Source organism: Mustela lutreola, chromosome 4, assembly GCF_030435805.1.
Source record: "Mustela lutreola isolate mMusLut2 chromosome 4, mMusLut2.pri, whole genome shotgun sequence".
In the NCBI taxonomy this organism is placed as follows: Eukaryota; Metazoa; Chordata; class Mammalia; order Carnivora; family Mustelidae; genus Mustela; species Mustela lutreola.
In genome coordinates this window covers 161,918,173-161,931,540 of record NC_081293.1, presented here as the reverse complement: position 1 = coordinate 161,931,540, position 13,368 = coordinate 161,918,173, and the positions used below count along the sequence as shown (strand labels likewise).

General features: G+C 45.4%; 1 protein-coding gene across 14 annotated transcripts in view; it reads left to right on the top strand.

Annotated features, from left to right (window-relative positions):
• Positions 1-13,368, top strand: part of ELMO1 (engulfment and cell motility 1) — a 526,731-nt gene that overhangs the window by 92,562 nt on the left and 420,801 nt on the right. For 11 of the 14 annotated variants that reach the window (XM_059171566.1, XM_059171573.1, XM_059171568.1 and 8 more), the window contains one exon: positions 5,003-5,150. The exons of 1 other annotated variant lie outside the window; for it this stretch is intronic. In XM_059171566.1, the coding sequence (XP_059027549.1) occupies positions 5,073-5,150 (78 nt within the window). In that variant the 5' untranslated portion in view covers positions 5,003-5,072. Of the gene's footprint in view, positions 1-4,658; positions 4,877-5,002; positions 5,151-13,368 lie in introns of those variants that run through there. 2 more of the 14 variants (XM_059171576.1, XM_059171574.1) reach the window with 2 other exon arrangements.

Sequence of the window (13,368 nt, the reverse complement as noted above, 5' to 3'; positions counted from 1 at the left end):
CACTGTATCCTCAGATGATTGTCCCTCCATACCTGCCACGTCCAGATTTCCTCTTATACAGGCAGTCAGGAATCCAGCCCTTGCTAATGACCTCATTTTAACCTAATTACCTCTTTAAAGACCTTATCTCCAAATACAGTCATATTCTTAGGTACCTCAACATTAGGTTAGGACCTCAACATTTTTAGGGGAACACAGTAGCCCACCATCATGAGAGAGGGGCCTCCATCACCTCAGGGAATGTGTTAATATTTGGGGGGAAGTTCCCATAATCATTATAAACCTATTATTTGTCACCAGTGGATAATGATGGCCAGTGAGGCAGAGGACAGTTTTCCTGGGGAGGAAGGAAGGGACAGAGGAGTTAAAGCAAATCATTTATCCAGCTGTTTGGTGTTCCTTTCCCATTGATCTGCCTTTTGGCTTCTACTGGCCCATCTGTCGGGCTCTGTCAGTGTAATCGTGGGGACACACAGTTCACCAGGGCAAGTATGTTCATTTTTCCATTACACAGCTCCTATAGGAATGTCCCCTCAGGCTGCTTTTCTCTCTCTCCTCTTAATAGAGTTTGCTGGTGTAACAGAAAGTCTAGAAACAGGATAAAAGAGTTTAAAGCCATTATAGGGACTGAAAGCGAAAACAATATGGGAAATTGAGGGGGGAGGGGAAGATCAGGTATTTGGGAACATTATGCATCCTCAAACCTAATCAAATAGATGGGAAAACATGTAGAGATGTAACAGATCTTTAAGAGACTACAGTGAAGTGAGCTTTCAAACTCAGAAGCATATAGAACTTTGGGCAAAGAACAATGTGTAGAGACAGACAGATTTCTAGATGGAATCAAGAACAGTTTCTCTCCGTTGTCTTGGAAACGTGGCCCAAAGCTAAGGAGACACTCAGCAGAATGATAAAGAAAATTTCTACTCGCTCCAGGGTTATGAAGTCACATCTAACTGACACGCAGACTTTGGTAACTAACTCCCAAAGAAAAAGTGATTCCTCCAACTCTCATTAAATTCACTCAACTATAAACAAGCCATTTGACATGCATATTAAGGTTGTAGAATCTCCCTGTTAAAATGGGAATAAAATCAATCAGTCAGCAGGCAAGCAGGGACATTGTAGCATTCTCCACCCATTTCCCAATTGCCTCCAGGGACTGGAGAGTTACAAGACAGAAGGGTTGGAGTGTCTAGTCTAGCCAGCTGCAGAGACTTCCCTCTAGAGGGTCTTAAATTTTAGTTTGCATAAGAATGATTGTATCAGGCTGTTTACATAAATTTACGAGCCTTCTATTTACTGGGCAATTTCGACAGCTTTAGGCTCAGCTTTATTGCTGGTGGCTCTGATGAGCTAGATTTAACTGTTCCTCATGCAAATATAAATTCAAGAGGATAAAATGTGGACTTCCGAGGATAACCCTGTGGACTGGATTATTCATTCTGCAATGGTGCACCTGACTCTACGCCTAAGGAGCCCCATCCGTGCTGTTTGTTAGTGTGGGCAACGCCATGAGGTCTAATAGGACTTGTCAAGTGAATTCCCAGGGCACTCCCCCTAGCCTCTTGGCTTTCTCAATGACTCCTTTGTACACCTCTGCTATCTTGTTCTCCTCGGGGACTCAGGGAGAGCCACAGCATTGTATTCTCACCTGTTCAACAGGCTTGGTCTCAACAGTCTTTGAGAAATAAATACCAGTTAAAGGGGAAGAAAAGCACCTTTGGTTGGTGATTCCTGGGTGGTTAGATGACCCCTCTTAGTGTAATTCTAGACTATTTTGTGTAGAAGGGGGAAGGAGGTGCTCAAAATGCATTTTAATTTTCATTATCCATTCTCTTGCCCCTCAAGATTGTGTGTCCATTGTTTTTAATAGTGTTAACTGATCTTTACACAGTCTGTTTTCACATTAGAACCTGTTTTCTTAATTCTTATTCTGGGGCTTATAATTAGTCTGGATCCTGAATTGAAGTGATGTGGTATAGACATATAGTACATTGTCTGTAGGATTCGCAAGAGAGTAAAAGAGTGTACAGGCTATGAAGAGGAAGATTCCAGTACTGATCGTCTACTTGTACTTACATATATGAGACTTCATAATTATTTAACAGGTTCTTGTTGTAGAATATTCAGTTGTTCCTAAGTTTTGGGAATCATAACCAAAATAGCAGTTGTCATTGTTATAGTTAACTGAATAATTATTTCTTGAGGAAATATTCTAGAAAAGTAAAATAACTTAGAGAATAGGAAGTTATATGGCTTTTGGTACAGTTTTCAAAAAGTACCTCTGGAAAGCTGTACCAATTTATATTCTGAATAGATAGACATGGATATTAACTTTCTCCTTTAGGAGTCGTAAACCAAGATTGTCTAGGGAGTCAAGAATATGAACCTCCTAAGTTATGACCCAGCTTCTATTAGAACTACTTTTGCCCTTATTTGGTTTCAGCCACTTGCCTGTTTCAGGAATATGCCAGGCCTCAGGGCCTTTGCACTTGCTGTTTCCTTGGCCTTTGACATAATTTCTCCAGATGGCCTCCTGGCTCATATCCTCACCTCTCACAAGCCTCTTCTTGAATGCTGCCTTCTCTGGGGAGCTTTCCCAGATTTCCCTGTTTACCAGTGTACTTCTGCCCCTCTCACACAGACACATTCCCATGCTTCAGATGCTCCTTCCCTATTGCATTTTTCTCCCTATCCCTTGAGCCGATAAACAACTGGATTTGCTGTTGTACCCCCAGCTCTTGGCACAGAATAGGTAGGGCTCAGTAATTGTTTGTCAGATCAGTGACTGAACCACTGCTCTGTAGATCTGCTTTTGCCGGTTAGCACTGATTAGCCTCACAGCAGGCTTCCCTCATCATCCTTGGCCAAAGGAGCAGCCGTTTTGTTTGGGTTCATTTCTGGTACTTGTCAGCTCGGTGGAGTCAGTTATTTCTATAACTGCCGGTGTTGTAAGGTGGCCATTAGTAAGTCTGCTATCTCCGTCATCTTGGTGATGTCCAGCTGCCACTGAGATGGGGATCATAACTGACGAAGCTTACTCTGGTCTGATAAAGAGCCAAAGGCACATGTTTGATCAGAATCTTTATACACAGATCAATTTCTGAAAGGAAAGGACCAGAAACCCAATAGAAAAGGGATGAAAGATTTGGGCAGTTCACAGAAACGTTGGCATGAGGACTTTGCCTCTTTATGTTCAACCTCACTCAAGAGAATAAGAGAAATACACATTAAAAGTACATGTGATATATTTTTCAATCTGTTAGGTGTACAAATGTTCCCATTTGGTGGTAAGGCTGTGTGTAAATAGGCAGCCTCATCTGTTGCTGGCAGGAGCGTAGACTGGTACGGAGCCTGTGGAGGGATGTCTGGAAATGGCTATCAAAATTCACAATTGCATATGCTTAGGGCACCTGTTTGGCTCTGTCAGTTAAGCAGTGGACTCTTGGTTTTGGCTCAGGTCATGATCTCATGGGTTGTCAGATCGAGCCTAGAGCTGGCTTAAGATTCTCTTTCCCTCTGCCCCTACCCTCAAATAAATAAACCAGTCTTTATTTTTTTAAAAAGATTTTATTTATTTATTTGACAGAGAGAGAGACAGAGACAGAGACCACGAGAGAGGGAACACAAGCACAGGGAATGGGAGAGGGAGAAGCAGGCTTCCTGCAGAGCAGGGAGCCCAATGTGGAACTCAGTGCAGGGCTCAGTGCAGGGCTCGATCCCAGGACCCTGGGATCATGACCTGAGCTGAAGGCAAACGCTTAACGACTGAGCCACCCAGGCGCCCCAATAAAGCAGTCTTTAAAAACAAAATAAAACTGCATATGCTCTTTGACCCCCCAATTTCATATCTATGCATCTGTCATACCCGCTTATGAGCAAAGTGCTGAGTGCATAAGGCTCTTCACCACAGCCTCATAATAGCCAAAAGTAGGAAATCACCTCAGGGTCCAGGTGATAGAGAACTAGCTTATCCTGTAGGATACTTCCATAAAGAGAACTGCTCTGCCTCTGTAAAAGGAGCCAGGGTGCCTCATTTGTATTAATATATAAATACGCGAAATGAACAAAAAAGGTATGGAATGCTGCCTCTTTTTTATAAAGAGAGGGGGAACTGTAATATATTTTTGTATTTGCCTTATATACTTGGAGCCATTCTGGAGGGTCACACAAGAACTGGATAGCTGGAGAAACGGTTGACCGTGGACATGGGGTAGGTGTGTAACTTTACAAGGGGAGATTGTATGCTCTGTTTTCATAAACACCTTTAAGTTTTGCATCACATGAAAAGTCTCAACCTGTTCAAAAATATGAAGTTAAAAAAGTCATCCTAGAGACAGGGGCTAATCTGGGAGAGGCAGCGGTGGATTACCTTCCTTTGTGAAAGCAACATTGTTAACTCCAGCCAGAATTCAAGGTCCCTCCTGAATGCCGCATCAGCCTCATCAGTCAATTTGCTTCCCCCACTTCAAGGCATCTGGGTGCACTGGCCTTGAGGAGGGAACGTGTGTGTGCCTGTGTGCGAACCTCGGGGCATTTCTCCTTCCTCACCATATCCTGGTTGCTATAGTGCGGAGCTCTATTTGTGACACACAGAAAACACTTTAAAGAAACGCTGCTTCCTGACCATGACTTCCTGGGCAATCTGTTCTTCCGGAGACTGCTGAGCGCGAGAAGTTTCCGTGTATTTCTGGACAGAGTGAGCCCAGCTCATTCAGACCCTGGGCACCGTGTGGAGCCCAGCCCCGGGGTAAGGGACACACTGTCCCTCGCCGGAGCCACGTCTTGGGGCGACCGGGGCTCCAGGCCATCGGCACCTTCCCCTCCCCTGTCTTCTCTCCTCAGTGGCCGCTGGCAGTGCAGTTGGTGCCCTGTGAGTTCTGCACCCAGAGCCGTTTCTCATACCTAAAACCGCCAGTGAAAACAGGAAGTGATGAAGCAGAATTCACCCTGCATCGGCACCGAGCAACTTTTCTTTCTTTTTGTCATTCTTCATCAGGTGTAGACACGTGTGGCCATCTGCACTGTAGGATCCCGGTTCTCCCGGCTTTGGACCCTCGGGGTTTACCATGCCGCCGCCCGCGGACATCGTCAAGGTGGCCATAGAATGGCCGGGCGCCTACCCCAAACTCATGGAAATCGACCAGGTCAGTGATGCCCGCCGCAGTGTGGGGGTGATTCTTGGTCTTCTTTCTGTTTTGGCATTTTCACAGACTTTGGATTGCTCTCCCCCCCCCCCCCCCCCTTTCTCTGTCTGGCTGTGGTGAAAAATCTGTGCAATAATAGTTGCAGTGTAGTTTGATTTCTGTACCACATACAGCGGCGATGGATGGGGTTTTTATACTCGCTCAACGTGCACTCGGATTGTGTCAATACAGGGTTTGTGTCTGAGGCTGTGAGAGAGGCGGCAGGGCCTGTGGCTGGGGCTCTGGGCAGTGGACACAGTGGAGGTCGTCCCAGCCCTGCCTGGCAGGGGTTCATGAATATGGGCAGATTGTTTTGTTATAGGCAATACAAAACTTAATTTTTTGACACACTTTCCCCTTTGATCTTTGCAGAAGCCAACAAGTGCATTATAGTAACAGCCTACTAATGAGGTGATTATTTCAGTCTAGGAGGACTCAGTCTCGCATCCCAGCCAATTATAATTTTGTCAGTATAAAGTGCACTGTGTCTAGTGTATTGTCTGGCATATAATGAATGTTCCAAATATTGACTGAATGAAGAAATATCCAGAAGATGTTTTAAATGGCCTTACCTTTAAAGGCTTCCTTTAGCTTGGATTTTGACAGTCTTTGATTGGATTTGATTACAGGTTATCTCAGGAAGGTTATTTTTTTGTCATTCCAGAGCAGATGATTTAAGGGGGAGAAAAATAAAAGGTTGAGACTTAATGTACACTTTGGGTTTCATAACGCAAATAATGTAGGATTCTAGATGGCTTTCGACATTTTCAAAATTAGGGTACCATGGCAACTCTACTTCTTATTTATGCTCTCAGCACTATTTTATGATTATGATCTATACTTTTTTGCCCCCAGTTGGATTTTATTATCTGGCTGAAGAATACGGCAAGAGTTGGATGGCATTGTGAGGGTCCAAAAGACTCATTAAAATAAATGATAAAGGTCACATCAGAATTAGTTGAGCTTGAGTGTGGATGTGAGAAAGGGTAAAATTTTAGGATTGTCATCAAAAAAGGTGTCATCCGTCCAGCTCATCATGGTCATTTTAACCGCTCTCTGAGGTAGTTTTTGTGAGGCTCTAGAAGTAACCCACACAGATAGAGAAGCCCACTCAGTAGTTTTACCCACATTTGTGTCAGCTAACAGATGTTTGTCCTTTTTCATGTGCTGCTCGAGAGAGGGTGTGAGCTGAATTTTTAAATCCGCCTGGGACTCCTTGGTGCAGACTCAGTGTAGTTAGAATTAGTTTGGCTACAACCTAGAGAGCCAAAGTTTCAAAGAGGAGTTGGCCTGTCCTACCCACATGGGCAGTTCTGGGCTGCCATGATGCCCCAGTGTCCTGGACCCAGACCCCTTCTGTCTTGTTGCTTTGCCTTCTCCATCTGTGTGGTTGAGGACCGTTGCTTGGGCTTTACTTGGGAGCTCCCTGGACATGCCGAGTCTCAAACCCCACCGCATACCTCCTGACCCAGAATTTGCATGTTAGCTAGATCCTTGGGAAATCCTGTGTGTCGGTAAGTTTGGGAAGTGCTGAGCTGGATACCTGGTGCTCGAGTCAGAGCCTCCTCAGAATCACCTGGAGCACTTGTGTAAATGTTCTTGTGGACCCTCTGCCAAGAGATGCTCAGTCAGCGGTTTAGTAAATTACTTCCTTTTCATTCTGCCCCGGCCCCTGGTATTTGGGAACCACTGCTCTAAGACAGCAGCTCCTGATAGACATTCTTCGGGGTTTGTGGAGTCCGTGTCCTGTTCTTGCCTTTGGCGATGGCCTTTGTTCTGTGTTCTTTGTTCTGTCTTGATACTTTTTAAAAAAACTATCTTTTATATTTTAGAACAATTTTAGAGTTGCAGAAAAATTGCAAAGGTTATATGGAGCATTTCCATATACCCTTCAGCCAGTTTTCCCTAATGCTAACATCTTAATATATTAGGATATATATTATCATTCATTCAGGATTCCTTTCCCCAAACTAAGAAATTAACAATGGCACGTGGCTGGTAACTAAACTTCCAACTTTATTGGGATGTCAGCAGTTTTTCCGCTAATGTCCTTTTTCTGTTCCAGGATCTAATCCAGGAATGCCAGCCACATTGTAATATAGTCGTCACGGTTCCTCACTCTCTTCCAGCCCTTGAGAGCTTCTCAGTCTTTCCCTGTTATTTCATGGCCTGATAGTTTTGAGGAGTAACTTGATTTCAGTACAATTTCAAGTGGAGAAACGGCAAAGAGCCTCTGACCGCCTTTTATCCAGATTCTTTAAAATTATTAATGTTTTGCTTCATATGCTTTATGATTTTCTCTCTTTTTAGCATATATCTTTTTTCTGAACCATCCAAGGGTGATTTGGAGACATCACCCTCCTTTACCCCTGAATACTCGGTGTGTCTTTCCTAAGAAGAAAATCATTCTCTTTTATATAACCATCTTCTCTTGATAAAAGCAAGGAAATTGAACCTTTCTTCAAAACTATCATCTAACTCTGAGTCCGTAGCCCATAATCAGGAATTGTCACTTGTCCCAGTAATGTCCTTTATAGGTGATTTCCCTATAGGAGTTTTCCCTCCGGGATCATGTATTATTATGTTTATTGCCATTTCCCTTTGGTTCCCATTGATTTGGAATGTTTCCTTAGTCTTTCTTTATCTTTTGTGAACTTGATAATTTTGTAGAGTACAGTACAGCTTTGTGGGATGTCCTTCAGTTTCAATTTCTCTGATGCTTTCCCCCCAGGTTTTGCATTTTGGGGTGAATTGCCAGAAAGATGACAAGTGTCCTTCTCAGGGATCTTGTATCGGAAGGTACATGATGATTCCTTTGTGTCATTCGTGGTGATGATTCTGGTTTTAGAAATGCAGATACTGAGATTCTTGGAAGTTCAGTGATTTGTCAGTCCATGAGACCAGGACACAAACCAAGGCTTCCCTTACTCTCATGACTGAACTTCTAAACAGTTGGCTAAATTGTGGGCCTCCTGGCATTGCCTCACACAAAGAGTTAGAATCCCAGCCCTTGATGGCCCTGCCTTGCTGGAGTTGGAGGAAGAGCCTAGCGGCAGTGTTGGTATCACGTGTTGTTTCTTTCTTTCTTTCTTTCTTCCTTCCTTTCTTTCTTTTTTTTTTTTTTTAAAGATTTTATTTATTTGGGGCACCTGGGTGGCTCAGTGGGTTAAGCCTCTCCCTTCCCTGCTCCCCGCACCCCTCCCCCACCGCCTGTCTTTCTGCCTACTTGTGATCTCTCTCTCTCTGTCAAATAAATAAATAAATAAATAAATAAAGATTTTATTTATTTATTTGACAGAGATCACAAGTAGGCAGAGAGAGAGAGGAAGGGAAGTAGGCTTCCCGCTGAGCAGAGAGCCCAATGCGGGACTCGATCCAGGACTCCGGGATCATGACCTGAGCAGAAGGCAGAGGCCCCAATCCACTGAGCCACCCAGGTGCCCCTCAGGTGGTTTCTTGAACACATCAGAACTTGGCACAAGAATTAGAAACATATTTGCACATGTAGTGAGGACTTAAGCAATGATTGTCACTTGGGTTTTCTTCTTCTTTTTTTTTTTTTTTAAAGATTTTATTTATTTATTTGACATACAGAGATCACAAGTAGGCAGAGACACAGGCAGAGAGGAGGAAGCAGGCCCCCCGCCGAGCAGAGAGCCTGATGCGGGGCTCGATCCCAGGACCCTGAGATCATGACCCGAGCTGAAGGCAGAGGATCAACCCACTGAGCCACCCAGGTGCCCCACTTGGGTTTTCTTCTAATCTCCCATGTTCAGTGAGCGTCACATACCCTTCCTCTTCCCCCTGGCATGTTTCCTTTGTTCAGAGAGCTCTTTGTTCCTTTTTACCCTTGGTGGCTACTGCTTCATTAAAAGGTTATTTCTGGGAGTTGGGTTAGGGATCGCTGTCTCGTGTTCTAGAGCCTCGAGTGTCCTTCTATTTGTCACCTGAGTTGTCATTGAATGTTGACTTAAACCAGTGGTCTGACTCGACCTGGAGTGTGCCCCAAAATCACCCAGGGATCTTGTGAAAACGGCCTAGTCCCACCCTAGGTGCAGAGATGTTGGTGCCATTGGCCAGGGGCGGGGGGCTCTTTATCTGCTTCGTGATGAGCACTGAGTGAGTTTGATGGGGTGGGTGGTGGTGGGGGGGGGGGCTCCCACATGTCCTGGTCCAGGGGCTCATGAAAAAGTCAGGAGTCTGAAAATGGCTCCTTCTCTGAATGCTGTTTCTCTGGTGCCCAGAGAACAGTCCATCCTTAATAAGTAGATATTTAATTAATGGATAACTTGGAGAGGGCACTTCCTGGTGAGTGTGGATCATATCTGCTCTGCCTTGCCCTAACCATGCCCGTTTGGTTCAAGGGCATGTCGGCTCGCAGTAGACTGGTTTGTCTTCTTTGTAAATTGTGAGGAGACATTTCTGTGTTTTCCACTCAGCAGGAAAAGGCCCTGAGGGCTTTCTCCAAGTGGTGCTTGTGCTATCATAGGAGGCTGTCAAAGCACGCGTTGGCCTTCTTACTGGCGGCTTCTGTTTTTTCGCTGCCTGTTGCTGGGCTTTCTCCCTCAGGACCCACTTGAGGCTGCCGTGGCTGGGCGTGGGGACGCACTGAGCCTGAAGGGCGCCCGCCCACTCGTCTGGTTATCTCCCCAGCTCTCAGTCAAGAGCATGGAGCCCCTCACCGCTCCAACGAGAGGCGTCTTGCCGAGAGCCAGGGTGGCCTAACCGATGTCCTCCAGGCTCCAGGACCCCGAAACGGGGGTGGCCCCATTTCTGTGAGAGCCTCACTCACCCTCTCGTAGCCTCAGTCTCTTCGTTTTGTAAAGCTGACGTCATCATTTTCCACTTTCATGATTGCTGTGAAGAGTAAAGGAAATGTGCGACCAGAATGTAGGGCATTGCCTGGCTCAGGGTCATCACTCCGTGAAGGCAGCCCGCGTCACTGCTAGTGTAAGCACGTTCTCATTTGGCTAGAAAATGAGACGTGGGACGCCTGGGTAGCTCAGTAGGTTGAGGGTCTGACTCTGGCTCAGGTCGTGGTCTTGGGGTCCTGAGATGGAGCCCCGTGTCTGGCTCAGCCCTGCTCAGCGGGGAGTCTGTTTCTCTCTCTCCCTCTGCAGCACCCCATGCTCATGTTCTCTCTCGTGCTCTCTCTCGAATTAATAAATAAAATCTTTAAGAAAGGAAAAGAGACATGCTGGTTTTCCTTTTTACCTGCCTTCATCATGAACAGTTCCCTTTCTCCTTCTTTCTTTGCCTAATGTTGTTAGTGTTTAGGAAGGAGACACAACTAAAGAACAAGCGGGAGGCGTCACCTGGCAGTAAGGGAGAATGCTAACAGGACAAGCAGCCAGTTTGTGCTGTGGAGTCTTCTGTGGCTCCCTAGCACTTCTCTGTGATAGCTGCTTCCCAAGACTACTCACCAGCACTCTGGGCAGCAGCTGTTCTGCTCCTGCACACGCTCCTCAGGCCTCCCGTTTCTCCTGTCCTTGCACGGCTTTCTTCCCAAGCTGCACACCGAGGCCACAAAGCCTCTACTCCTGTCTGTGCCTCGCAGCTCCTCTGCAGATGCCTTTGCCTCCACGGAGCCCACGACGCCTTTGTCTCCTGCCGTCGTCTTTCCCCTCACTGCCAGCAGAACAGGGAAAGGGTGTGGTCCTGCTTTCTTCCCAGGGCTTTCAGTCTGCCCCAACCCCATCTCTTCGGCTGTTCCCCAATAAGCATTTCTGTTCTTACTTTGGAAGACCCTTCTCTCGACCTAGTAATTCTCTTGCTAGTATGTGATTTATTTCTTGTCTTTCCATTCCGAGTTGATTTAAATGTTGCCAGTATATGCCACCCCCTGTGTGGCATCAGGGTCTACTTAATCTTAGGATGAGTAACAACTTGCCTCTCCCCGGCGCTGCCCTCTGATGGCCGCAGTGCCTTCTGCTTCGTTAAATCAAGTGGTCTTTGCTCTGCCTTTGTTGGCTTTGCTCTCCTGGTTACACTTGGCAAAGCTGTTCCTTCTCATCTTCTTGAAACACGCCCTTCCCTTCATTAAGCTGAGATTCTCCCCCCTTGTCTGATTAGGTGTTGGGAGTTTCCTTCATGATTCTATGTCTCTCCTTTTGTCCAAATCTGTCTCAGCCTCAATGCGTAGCCCTATGACACTGATACTGATCCTCTTGGTCTAGATTCCGTGTGCTCTCTGGGCTTTAAGTATAACTTCCAGCTAAATAATACCAGCTCTGTCACTAGCCTGCCCGGCTTGCAGGCCATCATTCCTTCTCTGTTTGATGGATACATTATTCTCTATATAAACCCTCACATGCCAACGGAACACAAGTAGGTGGTTGGTGAAACTGCCCAGACATAAACCTGCAGAAAGGTGGTCTCATAGGTGTGACTGACTTTTGGAAGTTATTTCATGGAGAAGACGGATGGATCAGATGTGTTGCTTATAGCCCCAGGTGTGTTTCTTCTGTCCTGTCCGTACAAGGAGATAGAGCTTTCTTCTACTGAGGAAAAGCTAGCACACACCATTCTGTCGGGCAAGGGGTCTGGATCATCTCTATTATCTGTGCACCAGACAGACCCCAGGTTCAGGCCCCAAAATGATGACGGGGAGAGATGCATGATCTTCAACCTCAGCTGGATCCTTCTCGAAGATCCTTCTCAGATGCTTCAGGGGTGAGGGCTGTATGCAGTGTGCTTCCACCCCCTCCACATTCACTCCTGCAACAGCAGCTTGTATCGACCTGTGTTGGTTTTGGATGTTTTGGGGAAAGATTCTGTTTGAAGAGAGTATCACAATTGGAAAAAAAAAAAAAAATCACGGAGGTGATTCTTGAGTGGTCCGGAGACTTAGTCAGATTGTTGAACATGACTCCATCTGTGTTCCATGATTTCTCTTCATATCATCCAGGGTTCAAGATATGTGCAGGTGCTGTGTGAGATTTTCAAGTACCCTCTTGCTTTAGAGAAGCTGCCCCTTCAGAAGTGTGTTCCTGTGCGCTTATGTACTGGTTCATCACCTGTGGTTTCTTTCTAACAGTCTTTCTAATCCCACCCCGCTGGGATTCCTCCTGCCCTTGTGTTCAGCTCTTCCTTCCTTTAAGTCCTGGCTTTGCGAAGCACTGCCCAGAGCCTCCTTCCTGCTCAGACCTTCTTTTGTGTGATATCATGCAGTTCTTTCTCCATCCTTCTAATTGCTTACACCATTTCCTGTAGCTGTTATTCAGTTAATGTATTCTGCACAGAATGTTCCTTACATTTTTTTTTTTTAAATGTACGCATGTCTTTTGAAGTAGATTATATGCTTCTGGTCAGCCTGTGTCTTAGGTACATTTGTAAGCTATGATCCCTCACATGGATTTCTGTTTCTGCGTGTGTCTGCTTTAGGTTTGAACTATGAGCAGTAAGGATGAGAGTAAAACATGGCTAGTCTCCATCCTCTAAACAGAAGAATTATAGTAGCACCCCCCCTACCCGTATATGGTTGGGGATTTTATTTCCCTACAAGAAAATCTAGATGATGTGCTTTTAGGCAAGCATGTACAGAATGACCACCTGCATTTCCCTCCTCAACTGTCCTATTTCTGTAGTTTATTTAAGATGTAATCTAATATGGATAAATTTGATTTGCCCAAGAGTTTCCTAAAACTCGTTAACTGCAGAAAGCACATTTACACTGTTGCGCTTGATGTTGGAGTTCTGCGCATTCTGCCTGTAACAGTGACAGTAGCAGTAGTGACAATCACACGAGCCATGAGATCAGCACACATTCTGTGTGCCCTGCATGGACTCTTCCACGCCCTTACTACAGCCCACTAAGGCAGGCTGTAGACTCCCCGTTTGTAATTTTTCACAGGTTCATCAATCTGTCTCAGGTCACACAGCTGGGAAGCTCCTGATTTGAATCCAAGACCACATGATGCTAAAACCCAAGGCAATTTTGACTAAACTGTAAATCTGTCTGGTAACTCTTCTTCTTCTTCTTTTTTTTTTTAAATTTCATTTCAGCTTTATCAAGGTATATTGACATATACAATTATAAGATATTTAGAGTGTACATCACAGTGATCTGATGTACAAATATACTGTGGGAGTCTTCTCCCCCAGCGAGTTAATTAACACGTCCATCACTTCACATATTTGTCCTATGTGTGTGTGTGAGAGAGAGAGAAAGAGAATGTTC